Source organism: Sminthopsis crassicaudata, chromosome 2, assembly GCF_048593235.1.
Source record: "Sminthopsis crassicaudata isolate SCR6 chromosome 2, ASM4859323v1, whole genome shotgun sequence".
In the NCBI taxonomy this organism is placed as follows: domain Eukaryota; kingdom Metazoa; phylum Chordata; class Mammalia; order Dasyuromorphia; family Dasyuridae; genus Sminthopsis; species Sminthopsis crassicaudata.
This window is the reverse complement of record NC_133618.1, coordinates 541,332,751-541,358,393: the sequence shown is the minus strand read 5'-3', so window position 1 is coordinate 541,358,393 and position 25,643 is coordinate 541,332,751. Positions and strand designations below refer to the sequence as shown.

At 44.5% G+C, this 25,643-nt stretch overlaps 1 protein-coding gene across 1 annotated transcript in view; it reads left to right on the top strand.

Annotated features, from left to right (window-relative positions):
* PLEKHO2 (pleckstrin homology domain containing O2) overlaps positions 1–24,775 on the top strand; it is a 35,675-nt gene extending 10,900 nt beyond the window's left edge. The window contains 8 exon segments of the mRNA XM_074294832.1: positions 3,550–3,666; positions 12,960–13,064; positions 16,091–16,189; positions 22,117–22,212; positions 22,214–22,742; positions 22,745–22,809; positions 22,811–22,988; positions 22,991–24,775. Coding sequence (XP_074150933.1) covers positions 3,550–3,666; positions 12,960–13,064; positions 16,091–16,189; positions 22,117–22,212; positions 22,214–22,742; positions 22,745–22,809; positions 22,811–22,988; positions 22,991–23,337 — 1,536 coding nt within the window. The 3' untranslated portion in view covers positions 23,338–24,775.
* Positions 24,776–25,643: the final 868 nt, after the last annotated feature.

Genomic DNA, 25,643 nt, shown 5'->3' with positions numbered 1-25,643 from the left:
CAGGATCAGCTTCATCAGAGTTCACAAGGAAGCCCCTCGGACGCTAATTTAGTCAGTCAACCCTCACATATGACAGTGTTGAAGAGGAAAGGACACAGCTAGAAGTGGGATGCCTCAGGTTGGACTGCTGGTTGTGACACATCCTGGGCAAATCCCATTAACTTTGAGCCTCAGCTTCTTCATCTGGAAAATGGGAATAACACTTGTGCAGACAGAAACCACCCCTTTACACTTGAACCATCTACTTGATGGCAAGGCTGTGGAAAAAGGACTTTGTAATCAGTAATGCGCTGGTTTTCTATAAATGTCAAATAAGGAAGGCATCCTTGCTGTAGGGGAGATGGATCACTGGTTGGGTCTAGCAAGACTTTCCAGAGTTGGGGTGGGGGACATGAGCTAGGTCTTGAAGACTAGGACAAGCTAGAGTGGAGCCAGGCAGGGGGGATTCCCATAAGGAGCCTGAGTTTGGAGGGGATGGGGATGCAAGACTGGTGTGGTGCAGGTTCCTAGGCCTTCAGCACCTTGTGTCAACAAAACAGCTCAGATAAACACCTGTACATAGGAATTATCAAAAGCTATCAGTGCATCCGCTCAGCTGTGTCTCATAAGTGACAACTGCATGTGAAACCCTTAGCTCAGGTTAGTGGGATCAGAACCAGCCAGAGCCTTTGCTGTTTCCTGCAGGCTCTCTCTGTGGTACCCAGGCTCGGCTGCTGCCTCTTTTAGGGTGGCGGGGTTACTGGAGGATTCAGCCCCAGGCTCTGTGTGTTCCAGGCCAGACCAGATCCGCTTCTGCTACTTCAGAACTCCCTCCGGGAAGAGAAAACCACACCCAGGAAGAACGCTTTAACTTAGTCACACCCAGGGGATAAACCAATTAAATGGGAGTGGGGAAGAAAGGAGGTTTAATTTGCTGCCTCTCCCCAGCCCCATCCTTGTGTGTGTTTGGGGTGGGAGGAATGCACCACAGAGAATCCCCTGAAGAGCTTGAGGGGGCTGCAGGTAAAGTTAGTGTGGGGGGTCTCTGTGGCTGTCCGAGATTTGTTTAATCACAGAGGATGCTGGAAGATGTGTGGTCACTAAAGACAGAGCTTCCTGGGATGACACTTTCTAGGGGAACTGTCCTCTGGATTCCCACAGGCTTCATCCCAGAACTATTAGGCTTTGACTTTACCCTCATGACCAAGAGATCCAAGGAGAGCATAGCTCAAGAGGGATTTCTTTTGATCAATTGATTGAATATAAGCTTCTTGAGAAAAGAAGAAAATATTTCAGAACTTAACTGTCTTTTTTTTCCTTTGTGCCTAGAGCAGTGCCCATTACATACTTGGCACTTGATAAATGCTTGTTATTAGCTGATTGGTCAATGGAGCTACAGACCAGTTAGTTATATGGTTTTGTTTGGGCCTTAGTTTACTGTAAAGTGAGGGCTTCTTATCTTTCTTTGTGTCGTTGACCCCTTTAGCCATTGGGTGAAGTCTACAGACCTGTTCTCAAAACGGTTTTTAATACATAAAGAAAATTACAAAGCAAACCAATTATGTTGAATAAATTTACAATTTTTTTTCCATCCAAGTTCATAGACACCCAGAAATCTGTCCAAGAATCCATGGACTTCATGATGTCCAAAAGTTCTGCATTTATTCTTAGGTAATTATTCCACCTTCACAGAAGCTTCAGGAGTCTAAGAACAGGGTCAGTGACCAAGCTCTCCATGACATTTCATAGTATCCAGGCTTGATCCAGAACCACCAAGTAGTCTAGTAGAAAGGCTTACTATCCACTAGCTAGTCCATGTTCCCCTTCCCTCCCCCCACTTTTTTTTTTGGCTTATGCAGTTCTCTTGTAGGAACAAGAACCTTTTACCAAGTCTTCAATGCCTAACTTAAAGGTCATATAGTATATGAGAAAGCTCACTGGATTTAGAAGCAGAAGAGCTGAGTTTGAATCCCAATTCTGCCACTAATTACATTAGTGACTCTGAGCAAAGCCCTTTACAACTTTCCCTGTCTCAATTTCTTCATTTGTAAAATAAGTTAAAGAGGATCCATTGGTTAAATTGCAGACTGACATTTTAGGGCTGACATTTTAAGGACTGGATATAAAACTATAAATCTCTTGTTTACATCATGCTTTTTAAGTATATAATACATTTGACATATCCATTTTAAAAAATGTTTTCATATGAAGCTCTTCCTTTTCTGTCTCTTACCTTCTGTTATTTTCCCATTTGAGAAAGCAAAAAAACAAAATCCCCTCTTACAAACATGTATAATCAAACAAATCAAATTTGACCATGTCTTCTAAAAAAAATTTATGTCTGAGACTATCATTTCTGTATCTGGAGGTGAGCAGTCTTTTTTGTCCACATATAACTTTCAAAGCTGTCCTTGTTTGTTTTCATTTTATTCCCTCCCGCCTTCCTCCCTCCCTCCCTCCCTCCCTCCCTCCCTTCCTTCCTTCCTTCCTTCCTTCCTTCCTTCCTTCCTTCCTTCCTTCCTTCCTTCCTTCCTTCCTTCCCTTCCTTCCTTCCCTTCCTTCCTTCCTTCCTTCCTTCCTTCCTTCCTTCCTTCCTTCCTTCCTTCCTTCCTTCCTTCCTTCCTTCCTTCCTTCCTTCCTTCCTTCCTTCCTTCCTTCCTTCCTCCCTTCCTTCCTTCCTCCCTCCCTCCCTCCCTTCCTCCCTCCCTCCCTCCATTCCTCCCTTCCTCCCTCCTTCCCTCCCTCCCTCCCTCCTTTCCTCCCTTCCTCCCTTCCTCCTTTCCTCCCTTCCTCCCTTCCTCCCTTCCCCTTCCTCCCTTCCCCTTCCTTCCTCCCTTCCTTCCTCCCTTCCTTCCTCCCTTCCTTCCTCCCTTCCTTCCTTCCTTCCTTCCTTCCTTCCTTCCTTCCTTCCTTCCTTCCTTCCTTCCTTCCTTCCTTCCTTCCTTCCTTCCTTCCTTCCTTCCTTCCTTCCTTCCTTCCTTCCTTCCTTCCTTCCTTCCTTCCTTCCTTCCTTCCTTCCTTCCTTATTATAGGAACCTACTTATTGTTACAATTCTTCCTTTTTTTTCCCCCCCTTATATACCCTGCCTCCCACCTATGTGCCGTAAGGCTTTTGAAGGCAAGACCCTTTTATGCTGAATTGTGCCTCAGTGATGTACCTTGTTATTTCGAACTCCTATAGTAAATGTTTGTTTTTTCATTGGATCTTCTGTAGCCAGTCTCCCTGCCCAGAGCTCTTTCTTTTTCTTTTTTCTTTTTTTTTTTTTTTGTAGTTATCCAAGAGATTTTCATCAATAAATACTTGATATAAAACTTGTGCAATTATTAAAAAGTAATATTTTAAAATTTCCTTTGTGTACTAGTCTTTCCTCTTACAGGTAACACCATAGGGGAGATTGCTGGCCTCCCTAAATTCCAGCCCTGAGTGTGTGTGTTGCTTGTGTGTGTGTGTGTGTGTGTGTGTGTGTGTGTGTGTGTGTGTGTGTGTGTAAGTGCTCGAGCAGGGTTGGAACTAAGATGGAATTTCATCCTCTAATTAATCTAGTGATCACCTTTCTTTCTTCTCCTCAGGATGAGCAGAACTGCATAGAGACTGTAGAACTGGGCAGCTATGAGAAGTGCCAAGACTATCGAGCTCTCTTAAAGAAGAAGCATAGGTTTATTTTACTTCGATCTCCTGGGAACAAGGTAAGGAAATATCTCCTTTGCCCCTTCCTTCTCTCTGCACCTCCTCCCCCTAGTCCTTATAATTTTGTTTTTTGTTGGGCAGCACTCAATCATCCATCACTATTGCACACTCTGAAGGAGGAATTCCCTTCATCAGTCCAAGTTGGCACCTACTCTCCAGCTCAGAGGCTTAGAGAGTTTGACTGAGGAAAGATTGTGTGCTCACCTGGGGTCACAGGTGATTTAGGGTCACTAGGGTTTTTTTTTTTTTTTTTTTCTGAAGCAATTGGAATCAAGTGACTTGCCCAGGATCACACAGCTGGGAAGTGTTACAATTAAGTGTCTGAGATCAGATTTGAACTCCGGTCCTCCTGACTTCAGGGCTGGGCTGTGTCACCTAGCTGCCCCCAGGAGATTCCTTTTGGAAAACTATATTATTATTGTTTATTACATTATTATTAACAATTCAGTATTTATAACAACACCACAATACTTAGTACTTTAAAGTGTGCATCATCTTAGGTGACTCTCTTGAGGACCCTTCCAGATACCTGTTACTAGCTCCATTTTTCAGATGAGTGAAGGAGGTTTGGAAAGGGTCAGGGAAAGCTTTGGGAAATGCCTGAGTTCTAGCTAGGAACTGCATAAGATGAAGGGTGAAATTTGAACTCAGGTTTTCCCTGATTCTGAGCTCCTTCCATCAATTGATGTGTTCCTTCTTTTCCTACAATGGGGGTTGTTCTGGGAAGTGCCTACTGCACTGATGCTGTGTCTAACTCAGTTCTGTAGCTCCTCCATTGAGCTAAATGTGCCTGGGTGAGTTCTTGGGTGCATGTGCCTGTCCCCTCTTCCAAGGCCTTGGCTAAAAGGCTGCTGGGTTTGAGCAGACATCCCTCCCTCACACTATCACATGGAGAGCTTACATTAATTGGAATCTGAAATCGTCTGACTGAGGGGCCTGCTACAAGTGGGTCCTTTTAATAATTTTCTCTTGGACATCTCCCCAGTTGATTATTGACAGGAGATGCATTTAAACCTCTTTCTGTATTGAGCAATGTATCTTTAGCACAGCCTCCCTGCCTTTTCTGCCAGGAGACAGCCTGTACCCAGGCTGTATCTGTAAGTTTTCCTTTGGTCTGATCAGTGGAACCTGTCCCTGACTGAACCCCAGTGGGTCCTACTCCCTAGTTTTTCATAGGGGAAGTGGTGTCTGACAGAAGCAGTTTGTATGTGTATATTTCTTTAAGATTGAGGCTAAAGTTTGGAAATGGGAGATGTAGAGCTGAATTACTTTGAGCTCTAAAGATCTGGGGGTTGGGGACTTTGGATCTTAGCCCAAGGAGAGGCTGGCTACCCCTGGATTCAGGTGGCCCCTAGTTGTTTAGGTGTTCATGATGGTCTTCCTAGTCCCCCTCTTCCCCCCCTGCATTCCCTCTACTTCCCTGCTCCTATCTTAAGTAATGTCCTAATAGAGAGTGTTTTGAAAACACCATAGCAAGAGAATTGGAGGGTCTATCTCCCCTAGTCCCTGGGCATGAGCTCAGCATTGACCTCTCCGAATTTCTGGGCTCTTCCCTTATCATTCTCTGTTGGGAGATCCCATGACTTTAAAGAGCTCCACCCTCCCCATTTCCCTGATTTCATTTCTATCTGAGCCTGGGTATGATTTCTTGCTGGCAAAATTCCTCTGTGGCCAAAAAAAAAAAAAAAAAAAAAAAAAAAAAAAAAAAAAAAAGGTTGGGGGGAGTGGGTTGCAGATGAAAAGTTTGCTGTTTATGCCATTTTTTCTTTGGCTGGGAGTCTGTAGTGGGTGTTGACACACAGCATACTTTCACAGATGTTGAGACAGAGTTCAGATTGCGTTTCCCCCCCCCCCCCAACTTCCATATGCAGCTGTGTGGTGTGCTGTGTTACTTACCCACCCAGCATTTTCCATTTGTGATGTGCAGCAGGAACAATTGTGTGAGACTGAATCATAGATTCCCTTTGCCAACTCATTTTTCTAAACCCCCCCCTCCCCACTCCCTGAAGAGGTCATCTTGTCCCTCCCCCAGTCTTCATGGAGCGTTTTTCCACCTCAGTCCAAGATACTCCTTCTCCACCACTCCTTTCTTTCCCGGTACCTGATCATACTTGTTGTGCCTCCTGCACTGGAAGCTTTGTGTTTCCCAGTATTAGTTTATTAACCCTTGTCCTCCAGTGAGGGATGGATTCTGATTCAAGGTATGAAGTTGGAATGAGAGGTCTAGGAGACAGCAGAGAGATCTGAGGACCTCAGAGAGGCACAAGAGGGACAAACCAGAGCCAGGACTAGAGTAGCTAGGTCCCACACTTAGCAAACATTTATTAAGCCCCTACAATAATAGGGTAGGAACTCCACTAAGCTCCCAGGGATACAAAAAAAGGAAAAAAGATGATCCCTGCTGGGGAGCAGCCAAAATCCAGGTATTCTAGTGTATGGAACAATAGAACTGGAGTCTGGAAGACCTTGAGTTACCAGCTATAAAGCTGGTGGCAGGGCAAGTCACTTAACTTGCCTGTCTGCCTCAGTTTCTTCATCTGTAAAATGAGGATATTTGATAATAATAGGGTTGTTGTAAGGAAAAATAGGATAATATTTTCAAAGCATTTTGCAATCCTTAAAACTTTACAAATGCTTGCTATTATTAATATTGATCTTGTTATTGTTATAAGTATTGGCTTTTTAGAGGAAGGGAAGTTATGGGGCTGGGGCAGAGGTTACTGCTCAGGCCAGGTTTGTGCCATTTGACAATAGTTATTTAATCTTTGCTCCAGATGGAAGAGGAGTCAGACCTTCTTTCTGGCTGTCTGGCAGATGAGTTTCCTCTAGGAGAATGGATGCAAGGCTAAGCCCAGTTGAAGACTTAAGACCAGCAGTCTTACTCCCAGATCTGGATGTGTGTGCATGTATGAGACACTGCCTTTGTTAACCCTGTGCAAATCCCCCTGTGTAGATAGGCTTTGGGGTACCTTTGCCAGAAGGTTTCCTGCCTCAGCGGTGTCTCTGATTTACTACGTTCTCTTTCTCCCTCAGTCTTTCATAGTAAAGGGAACAAAAAGAAAGAACACTTTTCAGGATGATGCCTTCCTGCATCACCTGTCGGGGTGACCTGTGGCTCAGGTGTTCCCTGGCTCCAGCCGCTTCCCTTCCTCCTCCCTCCTCAAAGTCCAGGTGGCCCTGGGAAGGGATATGTGAAAGAAGGAAGGAATGGGCATCTGAGCTTCTTGTAGGGACAATTGAAGGTCAGATGTTAGAGCGGTGTTTTTGGAGGACTCTGTGGGATGCAGAGACGAGCTGGGCACTATGTTGAAATTCTGGGTGACTCAGTTTCTGAGAAACATCCAAAATGGAGTTAGGGAGGGCAGAAATGGAGAAGCCGTGGGATCCTTAGCTGGGAGTCCTTTTGCTCGTGTTTGTTCTCTCTCTTCTTGCTTAACTTTTTTCCTTCTCTCCCTTTCTTATTCTTTTTCTTCCTCTTTTTTTGGCTTTCTCTCTCCTCCCTTTCTTGTTCTTTCTATCCACCTTTTTCTTTTCTTCTCTGCCTCCTACTTTCCTGCTCTTTCATCCCCCTTTCCTTGCTCCTTCTCTTGTCTTGCCTTCTCCCACTTTTTTTTTTTTTGCTATTTCTCCCTCCCTTTTTTTTTTTTTTCTTGCTTTTCCTCCCTTTCTCAATCTCACCACTTGCTTTCCCTTCGTCACTTCTTTTCTCCCTATGATGACTACCAGAGCTCTCCTTGTCATTTTATGGTCTGGAGAGAAGAAAACTAGGAAAAAAAGAGATCATTTTGCTTAGTGGGGTTGATAACATCAGAGAAATGTGATCATAGTTCTGTTTTTTTTTTTTACATTTTTAAAAATAACCCTACAATTAAAAGGTTGATGACCCCCAAGGCTGAAGAGATTGATTGACCCTAAGACTATGAATGTCGTAAGCTCAAAGGTAACCTATAAGCTATAAGCTATGACTATGACTATAACTATGACTATAAGCTATAAGCTAACCTCAAATTCAGGAACTGAACTGGTCTGTCTCTGGAAGCTTCATCTTTGTTGTGGCACCTTGATTTTACTAGTATCTATGGAAGGTCCTATACATTTGAAACTTCCCTCATGTAGCTGCCCTCCAGAGAATAGATCAGGGCACGAGGAGCTAGGACGCATAAGTGAGGAGAAGCCCGGGGACCCCTTAGCATGTCCCTAGAGCCTGGGTTTCAACAAATTCAATGTAACAGATATTTCACAGGTAATTCCTTTGAACAGGGTGATGTTTTAGTTGATCAGGAGAAAACAGAATTTAGGTTAGGCGTATTTCCTGCTGTCACAGAGTTCATACTCTATCAGGAAATATGGCATAGCTACAAATCAGAGACATAAGGTAACAAAGTAATACATATTTAATACATGATTATTGCATTAATACATAATAATAAAACGTATAAGATAAATGCAAAGTACTTTGTGAGGTTTGAGGGCAAAAAGGTCATTATTAATTGAGGAAGGCAATGAGAGAAGGCTTTTTGGAAGGAGTTTCCTTTGAGTTGGGTGGTAGAGGATGTATGGGGAAATCCCATAGGGCTAAGGGCAGCAAGAGCCTTTCCTGGAGTGGGCAACAGTGTGACTAAAGACGGGAAAGCATTGAAAGAATGCAGGGACAGAATCTGATTGACTAGAGTTTAGTCCACTTAAAGGGGAAATAATTGCAGAGAGCTAAAAAGGTGAAGTGGCCCTAGAGTCTAGCGTAGTCAAAGATCAACCTTTGATAGTTAACAGGGAGCTGTCAGAGAAGGTTTGAGCAGGTGAGTGATGTGAGAAAGATAAGGTGTGAAGGATTGTTTGGAGAGGATGGAAGTAATAACTCTTATTAGAAGCCATTAAAATAGTCCAGTTGGGTGGTAATAAGAGCCCCTATTAGGGTAGGATAGGGATGATGGGCATCCTCAAACCCCTCTCGCCCATATGCCCTCCTGGTTGAGTTTCTGGACACCCATAGAATCTTTGACTTTAGAAGTCATGTAGTCTAACCCCTATCTCTTCCCTAGGGTAAAAACAGGAATAACCTGCTTGATTGAGTGAATGAATGGGGAAGGGGGAGGGGGAGGGCAAGCTGCTCCAGCCAGAACTTTGGGAGCCGATGGGTCCCCAGCTTTTGGGAAGTCCCCTTCAGGCCTGTTGTCTTCTTGAAGCTCTGCCCAGTGGGGAGAAGGAGGGAAGAGGTTCACGGCTCAGGCAGTGCTTGGGGCAGGGATCCTGGGAGCTACTATATTTCCCTTGTTTATGTCTGATTTCCTGGGGCAGGCTTTCCCCTTCTCCCCCAGAGTCTGCTAGCTAAGGAAGGCATTCTCCTTGGAGCTCTAGGCGCCTGCAGGCAGAGAGGCGGGTGCGCTTCTCTGGAGAAGAGGGGCTGCTGTGTGAGAGAAGGGCCTTCTTGTACTCTCTGCCTGTACTGGGTCATCACCATCACTTTCTCCCCTCTCCAGCCCCCCTCATCAGCTAGCCTACAGGATGTTTTCTATCTCCCTGTGTGTTCCCCTTCATACTCCACAGGACTGGCTACAGAGATCACGTGGGCATTGCTGTCTAGTCCGGGGACCTTTTTCCCCCTTTAATTAAATAAACAAAAGCCCTAGTGTCTTGTATACCCTCTCTTTGTGCCTCCCTGGGTCCCCACGCCCCTGACCCATGAGGTCATGCTCAGACATTGTCAGTCAGGCTGCAGGACTACTGGGATAATATAGTGCTCCATTCTGGCCCTTGCTGTCTGCTGGCTCCCACTTAAGCTTTTTCTCTCTTTCCCTTTTGCTTCTTTCTCCTTCATTTTTCTTATTTCTCTTCTCTCTTTTCTTTTTCTCCCTTTCCCTTTCTTCTTCCTTCTTTTTTTCTCTTTTCTTTTACTGGGACAGTGGCCTCTTTGGCCTGTGTCCAGCTCATTCCAGTCCTTTATTCATTTGGGGTAAAGAGAGAGGCCTGAAATATGTCAGGGAAATTGAAACAGCTGAATGGAGAATTCTAAAATATGGCACCAGAGTAAGCCTTTTAAAAGCCCTTTAAAAAAAAAGTCCTACATTTAACATGTATGGGACTGCCTGTCATCTAGGGAAGGGAGTAGAGAGAAGGAGGGGAAAATTCGGAACAGAAGTGAGTGCAAGGGGTAATGTTGTAAAAAATTACCCATGCATATGTACTGTCAAAAAAATTATAATTATAAAATTAATTTTAAAAAATTAAAAAAAAAGTCCTAATGTGAAGCTGAGTCCATGTTCTTAGGAAGAAGAAGCCCTGAAAATCCAGCAGAGGAATTACCAGCCTGATCTGATGGTCATTGTATTGACCAGACAGATATTTAAAAAATGTTTCTATTACTAAAGGGTTTGGGGTGCTGGACAGCTTGGTTCAGTGGAAAACTAGAGAAATTTTGAGGCCTTGTGGCACTTTGAGATTTTGGGAAAGAACTTTTGAGATTTCTGGACCTCTGTTTTTGCATTGGTAGAGTGGGGAAATTGTTTCCCAACAAGATAACTTCATAATATTATAGGCATCAGGTGAGATAATGGACATGAAAGTAGTTTGGAATGGATAAAGTATGATATAATGTTACTAACTAGAGTTACATTCTTATTCTGTAGCCTGAGGTTTTCTTCCAATTCTATGTACTACCCCTGAATTTCCCGAAATATCTTAGGAGTACGAGATTAAAGGGCACTATTTTCCTAATGTCTGTCTCTCCAGGGATAACTGTCCCATCTACTCCCACCCCAGAGCTGCCGTTCTTTTTCTTCAAGGTGGAGAAATCGGTTCTTACTTGATGATCTGCGTGCAATTGAGTACATGGTTAAGTGACAGGATGATAATATTAGCTCATAGCAAATATTTATAGGCCTTTTGGGTTGACAAATATTACCTCACTTTATTCTCACAGCAACCCTAAAAGGTAGGGACTGTTTATCCTCATTTTCCAGATAAGGAAACTGAGACAGACAAGATTAAATGACTTGTCTGTGGTTAAAAAGTTAAGAAGTGTCCAAGACTGGATTTAAACTCGTCTCCCTGACTCCAGGCCCAGAACCCTATTCACTCTGCCACTCGGCCTAGATTTAAATCATAGATTTAGAACTGGCACTGATCTTAGAAGCCCTCCAGTTTCACCCTCTCATTTTGTAGATTAGGAGACTGAGGCCCAGAGAGGTTAAGTGATTTTTCCAGTTAATGAGTTTCTGAGGTGAGATTTGTACACAGGTCTTGTGGATTTTAAATCCAATACCATATATGCTACACTATGTTGCTTCTTGGGCGGTAAGGAGAGGGCTGGGAATGTTTCTATAAGACACACATGCTAAAGAAGGTATTATATAATAATGAACTGTAAGGAGAAGGTATTCTATGACATGGGAAACTAGAGACAAGAGAAATGCCTTCTACAAATCCAACAAATAAGTGGATTTTTTGGAGACTTGAGACTTGGGGCCAGTAGACCTGAGTTGAATACCATCTTTTTCCTCACTGGGACTCAATTCTTCTACGAGAGGAGATCAGTCCCTTAACTGGGCCTCCATTGGCCCCCTAGACTGACGCTGAACTTGGATGGGAAAAATACTTGCATCTTAATTTCAATATAATTGGTCTTCTTTGTAATATTAAATATTGTGTTTCATACATTTAAAAACATTCTTTTTAAAAGGGGTTCATAGACTTGACTGGACAGCAGAAGGGTTCACAGCATAAAAAAGATTTAAGAACTCTCTGTCTACATGATGTCCAATTTTCCTGCTAGTAATCACAGTGATAAGTCCCTGAGTTTCACTTTCTCCATCTGTAAAATGGGAATTATAAAGCTTCTGTTGATGCCTTCACAAAATATTCTATAAATTTAAGCCACTATCAATATTAATTGGATATTTATTAATTTATTTGAGGGGGGCAGTCGGGGCTAAGTGACTTAAACAGGGTCACACAGCCAATGTGTCAAATGTCTGAGGCTGGATTTGAACTCAGATCCACTTTACCACCTAGCTGCTCTGAGGTTAATTGGTCATTAAATCAACTGAATATTCTTCTTCTCTCCTTATCATTTCTCTTTGATGGGGAGTCTGTGTGTTGGAGGGTATGTGGGGAGTAAAGGGGAACTCTGCTACAGACCACCAAGCTCTTAAAGCAAAAGCACAGGATGGACCGAGGGAAGACCCCAGAGAATTATTTGAGTATTGAGTATTGAGAAGTATTTGAGAGAAGACTTTGGGACTTTGGGGTGATGGTGAATGACTAGAACAGACTGTAGTCTGCCTTTGATGTCCTTTCTTTCTTTCTTTCTTTCTTTCTTTCTTTCTTTCTTTCTTTCTTTCTTTCTTTCTTTCTTTCTTTCTTTCTTTCTTTCTTTCTTTCTTTCTTTCTTTCTTTCTTTCTTTCTTTCTTTCTTTCTTTCTTTCTATGTCTTTTCTAAGCAGTCACCAGGGTAGTATTTACACTCAGGTTTCCAAACATTAATCTGAGATTACAGGGTATGTGCTTAAGGGAGCTAGCTTCCGTTCTGCCACTATTGGATGGAGGTAAGTGTGGCCTGTAATACAGAGAGTACTAAATTTGGTGTTGGAAGACTTGGGTGTAAATTCTGGCTCTGATGTTTAGTAGTTGTGTCTTTGGGCCAATTGTACCCTCTCTGTGCTTCAGTTTCCTCAGTTTGATTAGCGGAGATAACACATCCTACCTAATGGAGTTGTTGTGAGTTGAGAGCTTTTTGCAAACTTCAAAGTGCTGTGTAGATGTCAGCTGCTATTATTTTTATTTAGCCCTGCAGGTCTTTCCACTCCATCATCTTTATTCTGCTTTTCCAATTGGGTACAGTCGCAAGCTCCCTTGGAGTGCCCTTCCTGCCTCTCCCCGACTCTATGCTCTTATTTCCCTCCCCCTCTTCTCCTGTTTTCCTGGCTACTGCCCTATTCCCTCATGAAAGTATCAGGTGTTGTGCTTGACTGGGGGTTAGAAAACATTGTAATTCCATTAATTGTAATTCCATTAATGCTCCACTTCCTGAACATACAGATTCCTCAACCCTGACTGAGGAACATTTGTGTAACCGAAGGATTATAATATTTTCTGTATGTGTGTGTACATGTGTGTAGGATATGCGTAGGGGATGTGCATGTATGTGGGGGTGTGTTATGTGAGTATGTGGCCTGTTTGTGTACAAGTGGGGGGGAAGGGTGGAGTCTTACTTTCAAAGATAGTGTTCTCTGTCACCTTTTAAATGGTGGTGGTAGACACATCTGAAGTCTGTTAAATTGTATTTATTTTCTCCTAGGTTCATGACATCAAATTCCAGGCTCAGAATGGGGAGGAGAAGGAATCCTGGATCAAAGCCCTCAATGAAGGCATTAACAAAGGCAAGAATAAAGCCTTTGATGAGGTGAGAATCCTAGGCTGGGACTGGAAAAGGTTTGGAGGTCATCTGGTCTGCTCCTCTCATTTTCCAGAGAAGGAAACTGAGTCCCAGAAAAGGGAAGTGGCTTGTTCTTTCTCCCTCTCCTTTTCTCTCTTTTCCCCTCCTATCTTCTCTCTTTGACTCTCCTCGCCTTTCCCTCTTTCCTTTCCTTTCCTCTTTTCCTCTTTCCCTTCCTTTCCCTTCCTCCCTTTCTCCCTTCTTCCTTCCTTCCATCTTTTGTCTTTATGACTTGTCAACAATAGAAAACAGTAGGTCTATCTCTGCTGGGCTCAGTGGGTAGCTCTGCCCAGAGGAGGAGTGTGATTTTTTGAGGAGAAGCCAGAGACAGATCCACTAGCTTTGAAATCTACCCCAAGCTAGGACAGCTAGGTGGTACAATGGATAGAGAAGCAGCTCTGGAGTCAGGAGGACCTGAGGTCAGACACTTATTGGCTGTGTGGCCCTATGTCAGTTAAATTCTATTGCCTTACATAAAGAAAGAAAAGGAAAGGAAAAAATGTAAAGGGGGAAAATGGTACAAGCCAGACTTTTGGTTTCATTTTATAGTGAATCCTGGCACAAGAAAGCTCCATTTCCTAATGCGGGTCAGCATCTTCCCAGAACGTATGCTTTTAGAATGTAGCCCAGTTCACTGAACAGTTACGGGATTTACCCAGGGTCACAGTGGCAGGGGGAGCAAAGACAGGACCCAAACCCTGATTTTTATCCATTCCCCCACTTTGCCTCTCATAAACCTTAAAATACCATCCGAAGGTAAGTTGTTGTTCCACGAAAGGTATTGCTCTGATATGGTAATGGGGGGACCCACACTGGGAAAATCACAGATCCCTGAAGTATTGAAAGTAAATCTTGCTGTGGATTCTTTGGGACAAGGCCTTGCCCCCTGCCAAATACCAGGGAAGTAGCAATTCACTAAACCTGTTATGGGTGAGGCACAGCTTAGCTCAGGTTAGTCAGATCCCTTCCCATTATTGGCAGCAGAAAGCGAGGATGCAGGATATAGGAATCCCAGTAAGGAAAGGCACAGTGGATAGAGACCTGACCTAGGAGTCAGCAATGTTTAAATTCAGTTTCCACTTTTGCCTTTGTGGTCCTGGGTGTCATTTGACCTTGGATATTCTTCAAAACTGTAAGTTACAATGAAGTTGTTAGCTTGAGTTGGTGGAGAGAATTTTCATACTAGACATTCTATAATAAAAATCGTAGGCTGGGAAAAAAATAGAGTCTATAGACTATGGCAAGGGAAAATCTAGTCCTGAGGATGAAGGGGCTCTGGGCATTAGCCAAAAGCCAGCCTTGCCTTTGGGACCCTTAGAAATTGTGGTGGGTCTTCTGATTATGATTGTAGCCATAGATGCATAACCTTTTCCCTTCCTTTTCCCTCTCATGTTGGTGCTGAGACTTTGAAAGAGGGGCAATACTGTGAGCAGACTTGAATTCTTACTGAGAATGTCAGCTTTTACCTGGAGGTTCCTGGGATCATAAATTTTGCATTGGAAGAAAATTTAGAAGTCATTTATTGAACCCCTTTCTCCTTATTTTATAGATGAGGAAACTGAAGAAACATTAAATGATTTTGCTCATGTTGCATAGGTAGCATGTGTAAGATGACCAATCTAGCATTTTTCCCACTGTACCATTTTCCCAGGGAGATCTCCACTGACTCCCTCGTGCCTTTGGCCCTCTTCCCCTTTGAGGAAGATAGATGATTGTGACCCACCCACTGAGAGTATTGGGGAGGTGATAGGTGGATTTTGATCTCTTTGCTGCTATTCCTGAAAGTGCTACAAAACTCATGAAAGCTGGGCTTAGACAGGGAAGGGGAGGGATTCCCACTATAGCAGGACCAAGCAGTTGACTTTTTAAGCAGGAGTAAGGTTCACATTCAGACCATGGTAGACCTTCTCTTTCCTCTCCTTCCCCTTCCTTTTCCTCTCCTCCCCTTCCCTCCCTTCCTTTCTGTTCTTCTCTTCTCTCCTCCCTTCTCTTCTCTTGCCCCTTTCCTCTTCTCCTCTCCTCTCTCCTCCCCTTCCTTCCCTTCTCCTTTCCTCTCCTCTCATCTCCTCTCCTTTCCCTCTTTCCTTTCCTTTCTTCTTTTTCTCCTTCCCTTCCTTTCCCTTCCTCCCTATCTCCCTTCTTCCTTCCTTCCATCTGTTTTCTTTGGTTTCTGTTTTGGACACTGCCTACTGTGTCTGAAGTAGGAGACTGGTGTCCATGGTTCATCCTGTGGTGGACAGCTCCCTGAGAGTGCTTGGGGAGTGGTGGGCAAGGCCGGAGCTCCAAGTCAGGGCCTATAACACAGCTGGATTCTTCTTAAGGAAGCTTTTTAGTGAATTTGAGGTACAGGAATGTGCCAGAAAGTGTCACTCCAGTTCAACTAGAGAACAACTTTGGGGCCATAGAGATGCTGTCTCCATTGTATAGATGTCAGGACCTGCTGAAGTGCTGCTCCTCATGCCCCCAGAAGTACTTGAGGTGATGAGGAGAAGTGGCCAGGGCAGCAAGTAGGGACACCCAGTGCAACCCTCAAAGCTTGTCTCAAGCACTACCTTATATACATACATACCTATATCCATATATCTATATATCTATATCTAGCTTATTTTAAGCACCACCTTCTCTCTCTCTCTCTCTCTCTCTCTCTCTCTCTCTCTCTCTCTCTCTCTCTCCATATATATATATATATATATATATATACATATACACACACATACACACACACATACACACACACATACACATTCATACATACATGTCATCTCCCCCAATAGAATATAAGTCTCTTGAGGTTAGGAATGGTTTCATTTTTATTTTTATATTCTTAGTACCTAATCTATAAATTAATTTATAGATATCATCTATATATTAGTAAGTATGTGTTAATTGATTGGAGTAGTTTAGATTGGATTTAATTCCAGATCTGTGTTTTTTTTCCCTTCCTTCTAAGGCTTTGAACAGATAACTAACTCTAGTCTCATTAACATTTTCAGGTTAAAGTGGACAAGAGCTGTGCCCTGGAACACGTGACCCGGGATCGGGTGAGGGGGGGACAGCGGCGCCGGCCACCCACAAGAATCCACCTGAAAGAGGTAAGGACCTGTTCAGGCTGTGGGTGGGGCCCTTCAACTGTAACTGAGGACTGGGTACCCCTCCCATGTCTTCTCCTTCTCTATTAGTACTCCCTCCCCCCAATCCTCTCCTCCCCCTCCCCACACACACCAGGGGTGACTACAATACATTCAGCCAGGAAGAAGGAGAGTGGGGGTTGTATGGCTCCTTTGTCACCAGATAACAGCTGGTGAGGTCTGGGGGGCCAGTGTCCTCAGAGATTACGGCTTTGTCCATTAGAATCCCCTCATCCTGGTGAAGGGGGAAGGGTCAGTATCAGTATCAGGCACAGGATTGTGCCTGGTACAGGACCACACTATGGCTTTGTCCTGGGCCCTTGGACAGTAGTGTCCTTGAGGCCTGGGGCCGGGATCAAAGGCCATATACCTCTATGAGATGAAATAGGGTGGTGGGAGGGAGGGCTGTGAGATGTGTGTGCATTCATTTGTGAATCACAAGTTTGTGCGCCTGAGTGTGTGCTTGCATATGCAAGTTACATATGTGTAACTTTGTGGGCCTTTTAGCACTTTTAGCCGCTTAGCTATTCCGTTTAGCTATTGTTTTAGAAACAATAACAGGACACTTATTAAGCACCTACTATGTGCTGAGAAGACAAATTAAAACAAATCCCTGCCCTCAGAGAGTTTACATTCTAATAAAGGGGGAAGATAAAACAAAAAGCTAAATGAAAATGGGAAGGGAGAGGGAATGAGAGGAGGTCCTGGTGCAGTGGGGCATGATGGAGAGTTCCAAGAAAATCCAGAAGTCCATGGAGAAAAACTATCGAGATGTGTGTGTGTGTGTGTGTGTGTGTGTGTGTGTGTGTGTCTGTGTGTGTCTGTGTGTGTCTGTGAGCCTAAGAGGCTGCATTTATTGTCTAAATATTTATTCTATAAGTGCTTTGGGGGGGAGTGTTAGTTAAATGGCACAGTGAATAGAGCATTGGCCCTGGAGGCAGGAGGACCTGAGGTACTTAACACTTACTAGCTGTGTGACCCTGGGCAAGTCACAACCTCAATTGCCTCAAAAAAAAAATCAACTAAACAAATAAGTACTTTGAGGCCCTCTGTTATGTGTTATAAAATCTTTTGATAGGTACCAAGGGGCATACAGAAAGAGGTTATAACATGGGCTTTCCCAGGGAGCCTATAGCCTACTTGGAAGTAGAATACATGGGAAGTAGAATACATGGGAAGTGGAATAAGTAATAACAATAACAATAGCTGAAATTTATAGAGTGCTTTAAAGTTTGCGAAGTATTTTACATGTACTAAAATTCATGTATGGTTCTTACAGTTATGCAGTGAGGTAATTGCTGTTATTATCCCCATTTTAAAGATAGGGAAACTGAGGCTGAGGGAGATTGCCCAGGGTCACACAATTAGTAAGTGTCTAAGGCTGCCTTCAAACTCCTTTCTTTTTGTCTCTGGGTCCATTGTTCTATCTATTATGCCACTTAACTACTTTGAACAAAGTACTCTAATCTCAGAGGGGGAGAGAGAATTTTTGGTTGGAATGAGCAGTGAACCCTTGCTGTAGACGGCAACAGTAAAAGCTGAGCTTCTAAAGATGGATGTTGATTAGCAGCAATGTTGGGGAATCCCTCCTAGGCAGAGGCATGTGCAAAGGCTGAGCCAGAAATCTTATCCTTACATAGCTCAGTTTGGCTGGAGTTTGGAGTATGTGTACTTTGGGGAGATTAGGATGGTGTGGAATTTTGGGGACAGATTGTGGGAAGCCTTGAATGGCAAACTAGGAATTTGGGGCCCTGTTTAGGAAGTACGGTCATTAGAGTTATTTTTCGTTTATGTTTTTGCTTTGTTTTGTTTTTAAGGAGGGTAGTGATAACCATCATATTTGTGCTTCCTGAACACAAATCTGATGGAGACTTGAAGGGTTCTAAAGAGAAGAAACAGTGAATAAATAGAAAGACCATTGAGGAAGATATAATATTAGTCCACGAGCGAGCTAACACCAGGAAAGGCTAGAATTGGGGCCATGGTACAGGAAATAGGAAGGAAAGAGGGTGGGCGTAGATGAAGGAAGAACTGACATCCGTTGGTAATTGGCTGGCCTGGGTATTGAGAAAGAGGGAAGAGTCCAGCAGGACTGAAGTTTTGAGGCTGGGTGACCAGCATGTTACTGATACCATTGACAGATATGGGGAAGGGAGGGGTAAGATGGAGAGTCCTCTCTTAAATACAATGAAAAGAATAACTATTGAATAATTCATTTCATATGGGGCAGGAGGGAAGTGTCCAAGGGAAGATAGTTTATCTGGACTATAGAATGTATGAAGGAGAGTCATCATGTCATTGTGCAAGATGTTGACTATCAAATGAAATAGTATATAACCTTTTGGTCCTATAGGTGATAAAGAGCTACAGGAGTTTTGTGATCAAGAGCAGACCTGGGTATGAAAAACACTTTCTGAGGGCAGCTAGGGGGTGCAGTGGATAGAGCACCAGCCCTGAAGTCAGGAGGGCCTGAATTCAAATCTGATCTCAGACACTTAACACTTCCTAGCTGGGTGACTCTGGGCAAGTCACTTATCCCCAACTGCCTCAGCAAAAAAACCAAACAAAAAAAAACAAAAAACAAAAAACAAAAAAAAAAACACTTTCTGAAGGATGATTTGGAGAAAAGAAGAGACTTGAAAGAGATAAATGAGGAGGCCATTAGCAATATTGGGATAGTATCGCAGAGTCCCAAAGTCGAAGAATTCTAAGTGGGAGGGGCCTGATAAGCAGTATTGAATGAAGCAACAGGTCAGAAGATGGGGGAGAAGCTATTATATTTGGCAACTTGGATATCATGGGTGACCTTTGAGAGAAGCAGCTTTAGGGGTAACTAGGTGGTTTAGTGGCTAGAACACTTGAATACAAATCTGACCTCAGACATTTACTGTATGATACTGGGCAAGTAATTTAATCCCATTTGATTTGAGAAAGAGACAGAGATGGGGGGGAAGAGAGAGAGAGAGAGAGAGAGAGAGAGAGAGAGAGAGAGAGAGAGAGAGAGAGAGAGAGAGAGAGAGAGAGAGAGAGAAAGAGAGAGAGAGAGAGAAAGAGATGGAGAGGGAGGGAGGGAGAGAGGGAGGGAAAGAGACAGAGACAGAGAGAGACAGAGATGGAAAGAAGAGAAACAAGAGAGAGATCAAGAGAGAGAGACAGAGAAAAGGAATAGAGGGCAATGGGAATAGATCACTCATTCTAGTAGGTAATTTGGGTATGAAAGGAAATAAAGAAATCGGATCCTGGCTAGAGGAGGAAGTGAAGATTTTTTCCAAAACTGAGAAAAGCTGATCATGTTTGTGGGCAGGAGAGGAGCTGGTAGCTAGAGAAAGCAAGAATGAAGTTGTTGGAGAGAACAAAGGGTACTAAGTCTCATTGAGGATAGAACAGCCTTGGAGATCAGGGCAAGAAGTGAGAAGAAAGGAAGGATATTTAAGTGGATGTGCAGTTGGAGAGAATCTGAGTCTTAAGGATTCAGTTGTGCAATAGGAGTGTCCCTGTTAGATCACAAGAACTGAAAGAACCTCTTGGAAGAGATAAGGGACCAGAGATGGGGTCCCTTCTTTGCAGAACATTCCCAGACTCCCCAAAAGTCAGGGAGGGCCCTGACAAATCATTGTTCCAGGTCCACAGAACCCTCAAGACAGGCAGGGAGATGGGAAGAAAGAGGGACTTTTGGGTATGTTTATTATGCAACTGTTTTCTTTCCTCCTGAAAATAAGCTGTGGTTTGGGGGTTGGACCTTATTTAACCTTTAGATTTCTCTTATACTTGTGACTGTTCATTCTTCCCTTAGGGAGAATGTTCTCCTGGAAAAAAGGCCTGAGGACTCACTGGATTAGGAATTGCTTGGGAATAGCGGTGCCAGTTCACAGAGCCAAGACAGGGCACCTCAGAGCAGGGTCTCTGGGGAAAACTACTGAGCTGCTCTGTTTTTTTTCTTCTAAATAGGACCCTAATTTATAACAACTTCCTGTCTATGACATACAGTGCCTGGTTTCTACCCAGACCCTTGTGAAATCTGGGAGAGGAAAGGGGAACACATCTTCCCCTACACCACTGACACATCCCCTCAGGCACAATGTACTTGCTCTAGAAGGTCAAACATACCTGAGTTTAGAAGGAGAAAAAATGAAGGCTGTTAAAAAAAAGACTTGGGAAGGGAATGAATTTTTTATTTATGTATTTTTGAAGGGAATGAATTTTGCAGCTGATCATTTGTAGAACATATCCTTCCACTTGTGCCTCAGTTTCTTCCCATATATAATGATATAACTAGACATAAGGTGGTTAGAGCAGGAGGAATAAACAGAGCTCAGATGGAATCGCAAAGGGCATTTACTAACCCTGGAGCCCCCTCCCTCACATCTGAAGTAGGGGGAGAAAAGTAGGGAAAAGTAGGGAAAACAAACCCTACATGAGGAAGAAAGAGACACCAGGCAAGAGTATAGGAATGGTGAGGGGATATGGGGAGCAGGATTGACACTTGGTTGGTGCAGGTCTTAGAAAATAGGCCTTTACTGAATAACTTGGGTATTTCCTACTTTTCTCACCTAATGATATTTGTGAAGCTCATAAGACCATGAATAGTCTCAAGGAAGATAGCAAGATTCTATCACAGAATTTTAGAGCTGGGAGGAACCTTATTGATCCTCTTGCCCAAAAAATTCATTTTCCATATGGGGAAACTGAGGCTCAGAGAGGTGACTTGTCTCAGTCACATAGTATGTTGGTGGACTCTGGGACAAGGACCCAGGCGTCCTGAGTCATCTTTTTTGTCAATATTTACAAATTCTTTTCCTGGCCATCTTTTTGATGACTTTCTGACTGTTGCCATGGTAGCTTCCTTGATTTGCATGTGACTCAGTGGGCTCAGTGGGTTTATTGTTCTTATTCAAAACTCTTCCTCACTAGAGTAATGTTACTGTCCATGATGTCCTGGAAATGTTGCTCTCCCCCACTCCCCCAAGATTGTGGGGCCGTGAAGCTGATGTGAGAAAAGTCCCCCCAGATTGTCAGGGAGAAGCCATGGATCCTGCTCAGTCTCATTCTCCACTTTATCCCCCAAATACAGACTAAATCCATTGAACTGTAGGCTAAACTGCCTGCTTGTGAGCCTGACTCAGAAGAGATTAAGCCAAATCTCCAAAGGAGATGTCCCAGAGTCACAGAAACCTTAGAAGTTGTCTAGTGGAAAATGAAGTCACCAAGCTCAGCCTATAGGCCTACTCCTTGGGAGCCTGAGCTTGGTGGGTCCTTTGAGCTTGGGAGTTCTGGCTGAAGTACATCGGTCCCTTGGGAATAGGGGTTCCACCGGGTTGCCCAAAGAAGGGCAAACTGGCCTGGGTGAGAAATGGAACTTGCTAAATAAAGCTTTTGTGCCAATCAGCAGTGGGATGGGGTCAGTGAGTGGCTGCTCCGCTTCCAGTCTGGGCAAGATAAGGAGACTCAGCCTCCACAAAAAACCCCCAAACAGAAAAGAAAAAGTCCCTCAAGTCAGACAGTTGCTAAGAGATCTGGCTCTAGAACCCAGTTCCCCTGCTTCTCAGCTCAATGCTCTTTTTCTGTTTATAATGATTATAAATAATAAACTCCATCCTTCCTTTCTATTCCGGTGCCTCTAGAATGTTATAGAATTTTGTTGTGTGTGTGTGTGTGTGTGTGTGTGTGTGTGTGTGTGTGTGTGTGTATGGGGGGGCAGTAGGACAGGGTAATGTCAATGCCTGGCAACCCCAAAACTTACCTAGAGCAATTGCTTGATCCCCCTGACTCAGGTGACCTTTGAGAGGAGGATTAATGCCATTTGTAACTGTCCTTGTTACTCCCTGCATTGCCTTGAATGATGTTAGTTGGGGAAGATGACACTCAGACTGTATTCTCTTCTCCCTGATCAGGTGGCCAGCGCTGCATCTGATGGGCTGTCGAGGCTGGACCTTGATGTGCCAGACAGCGAGCCCCCCTCCTTCACTCCCAGCAACAACATCAACGATCGCCCCCCCCACCGAGATACCTCGACCACCCATGCCTCCAACCAAACCCTCCCAGGACCCAGAGAAGCCAAATGTGGACAAGAGTGCTGAAGAACCAGAGGCGGAGAAGAGCTCCCCAGCTCCCTCCGCTGAAAGCGCCCAAGACCTCCCTGAGCACCAGGGCGCGGCCGAAGCCACCAAGGAGGACTTGGGAACTTCAGCCCCCGAAGAGGGGGGCAGTAAAGAGAATCTGATGGAAGGAAACAGGAGCTCAGAAAAGCCTCCTGAGCCACCTCCCAAGGTCCAGCTTGACAAACTGAAAGTAAGCTGGGAAAATCCCAGCCCAGAGCCTCCTACCCCTGCTGGCAAAGAATCAGAGCAACCCACCAGTTCAGAGACTGCGGCTTCCAAGGAGGGGGGGAAGCCCCCGACCCCTCCGCCAAAGATTCTGTCTGAGAAATTGAAAGCATCTCTAAAGGGCATTGAGACCACCGGCCAAGACCAATGCCAGGGCTCACAGGCTGCCAAGACTCCGGATCCCGATCCAGATTTTTCCAAGTTTCAGTGAATGGCGTGACTGACAGTCCCAATGGAGCCGAGCCCATTCTAGAAGCAAGTCCTGCAGAGAGCTGGGGAGGAGAGAGCTGACCAGAAGACTCCCCCGAAGGAGGACGAGGGGCAGCTGGCCCCTGCAGAGCCCAGCCCAGCTTCCTTGGAGAATAAGGGAGCCCAGGAGGGCTCAGGAGCGATCCTCCAGGATGGATCCCCTGCACTGCCATTGCTCCAGCCCCGATGTGCCTCCTTGGGAACCTGCTGACTGAGAGTGACAAGGGTCAAGGCCTGCCCCTGGATAGGTGCCAGCTGGTCAAGATAGAGAAGAAGGTGATCTCTGAAAGGGAAAAGACTGAGCAGCTCTTGAGCAAGGTCCTAGGCAGAGAGCTGGAGCATGCTCAGGAGGGAAATGGACCCCCTGTCAATGCCGAGACATTGCTCAACCAGGCAGTAGAGCAGCTGAGGCAAGCGACTCAAGTCTTGCAAGAGATTAAGGTTTTGGAACTGAACAAGGAACCATCGACCACTCTGACAGAGAAGCAGAAAGAAAAGCAGAAGGACTTAGTGACTCTGTACAGAAGAAGTGCTCCCTAGGGCATGCTTAAGCACTTTTTTCCCTTCTTTTTTTTCCCCTTTTATGGTCTCCCTCAAAATTTTTATTCACCAATGCTGTTGCTGGGCCAGCAGACAGTCGTACGTCTGGGCTTGGCCCTACCCCTTGTCCAGTCACTTTCTTAGCAATGTCCCCCTTTCCTCTTCTCTTGAATGCTCTCTTTCTAGTGAAGTCTTCTCTTCGTTGATGTGGCACAGAAAGTTACCACTGTAGAAGGATGACAGCCTGTCAATAACATGTCTCCATCTTGCAGCTCTGCAGGGTCTCCATCTAACCCCAAATAGCTGGACGTGAGTGACCAGGATGCCTCGGGGTGCTCAGCCTCAGATGCAGGGAAGGGGTGGCCATGAACATCCAGGCTTATCTCTGCTGTGCCTCCTCACCTTCTGGTCGTCTGCACGGTCATTTGAAGATAAAATCAGGCTGCATAAAGGATCAGTCAGGAGAGGAAAAGCATCTTTGGAAGGAAGGCCAGTTATGCCAGAAAAGAACAGTAATGCACTCGCTGTTCTGGAAATTCCTGCTCCCCCTCCTCTCAATGCGGAATTGTCTGATGGGGCCCAACCATATATCCATGGCTCGGGTCTGGGTCTGGGGCTTTCCCAACATGATCTAGGCTAGAATTATTGATCACCAGTCTAAGAGAGAGCTGTTAAGTATCTGGAACAATTTAGCCAGAATTCATCAGGGATTAATGGTCCCTGTAGACTAGACATTTCTTGGGATGTGATTCCCTCCGCCCTTGTCCTGATAACCTACTTGGGCAGTGTAGAGAGATGAATGACAATAATGTCTGCTACCCACTCAGGGAGAAAAGTCATGGCTGCCTTTGACCGTTCTTAATGTCTCAGTATTTGTCTTAGCCACTTTGATTTAGCTTTGGGTCCATTATTAGTCATAGGTCCTGAAGGGGTTGGGAGGTGTGCTAGAGTTTACATTCCAGCTTCAGGACACATCCTCATCACTTTGTTGTGTCCTTTGGGAAAAGGGAGGTTGGGGGCAACTTCACTTCCAAATGCTCAAGGATTTCCTAGGTAGACCACCTACTTATGCTTAGCAAAAAAGTGTTTGAGTCTTTCTGCTTTTTGATTCCTAAAACTCAAACAGTGGAGCTGAGACCCTTTCACAGCCTGGGGGTTGCTCCTGCAGAATAAGAGATAAGGAGGAGTGTTGGTTGGCCTTAGGGGACCAATTAGCTGGGGAATGCTGAGCCATCACAGGTTTCCATGATTCTCTTTGGAAGGGCTCTCAAAGGTTTACCTGGTTCATCCCCCTACTTTGGTGCAGGATTGTAATCCAGGTTGTCCAATTTCTTAAATTCTTGCGTTAGTTTCAATTCTGGACACTCCCACAAAAGAACCTTTCTTATTTTTATTTTTTTAAGACTGCAAAATAAACTCACTTCCAGGAGGATCACAATTTTTGTCCTCCTTGAGTGACATTTACATTTATGCCATTTATACACTTAGTCTCCTCCCTTCACCTGGATTGGTTAAATAGACATCAGGATGTCAGTCAGGCCATTTCTCGTAAATGACCACAAACATTCCTTTGAGTAGTGTTAGTTATAGCAACTGAATTGATGGAATTTGTCCTGGGAATGAGTAATTCCTCTCAGTCCCACCAGTGGATAACAGGGCCAGGTCCTGCCAGGCGAGTGATCTCTAGTGATTTCCACCAAGGTCATTGTGGAAAATCTGGGATAGAGTTGGACCTTGTGATTTGTGTCCCACTCATCTTTCTCCCTCCTAATCTCTCACCTACTTTCCCACTGGGACTGGAAACTTGGATAGTTCGGTGGGAAAAGAAGAACTGGTGCAGTGATAGGAATTCCATTTCCCTCACCTTTCCCTCCCCAGCCTCACAACTGTCTCTTCTTCCAGGGTTTGTAGGGACAGGGAGGGGCGTGGAGGTGGAGGGGAGATGTCCCAGTCAGTTTGCCTTGTGTGTCACTATGGATTGTTCATCTTACTGTCTCTCTCCCTTCATCAACCAAGACTGGACTCTGCATGTTCAGAAACGGTTCTTGGTATCAATCAGCTGCTCTCCCTGGAACAGCCTGGATCTCAATATCCCCAGATGTATGCAACCAGTAGTTACCTGTTATAGCCACAGAATGCCTGCTCAGGGGCTTAACCTATTCTGGAAATTTCACTAAAGGCCCTCCAAGTCTATGCTGGGTTCATAAATTTTCCAGACTTTTTTTTTTTTTTTTTTTTTTTGCATGAGCACTTTTTGTTTAGTGAAGGATTAAAAAAAGAGAGAACGCCACCATGGACCTTCCTAA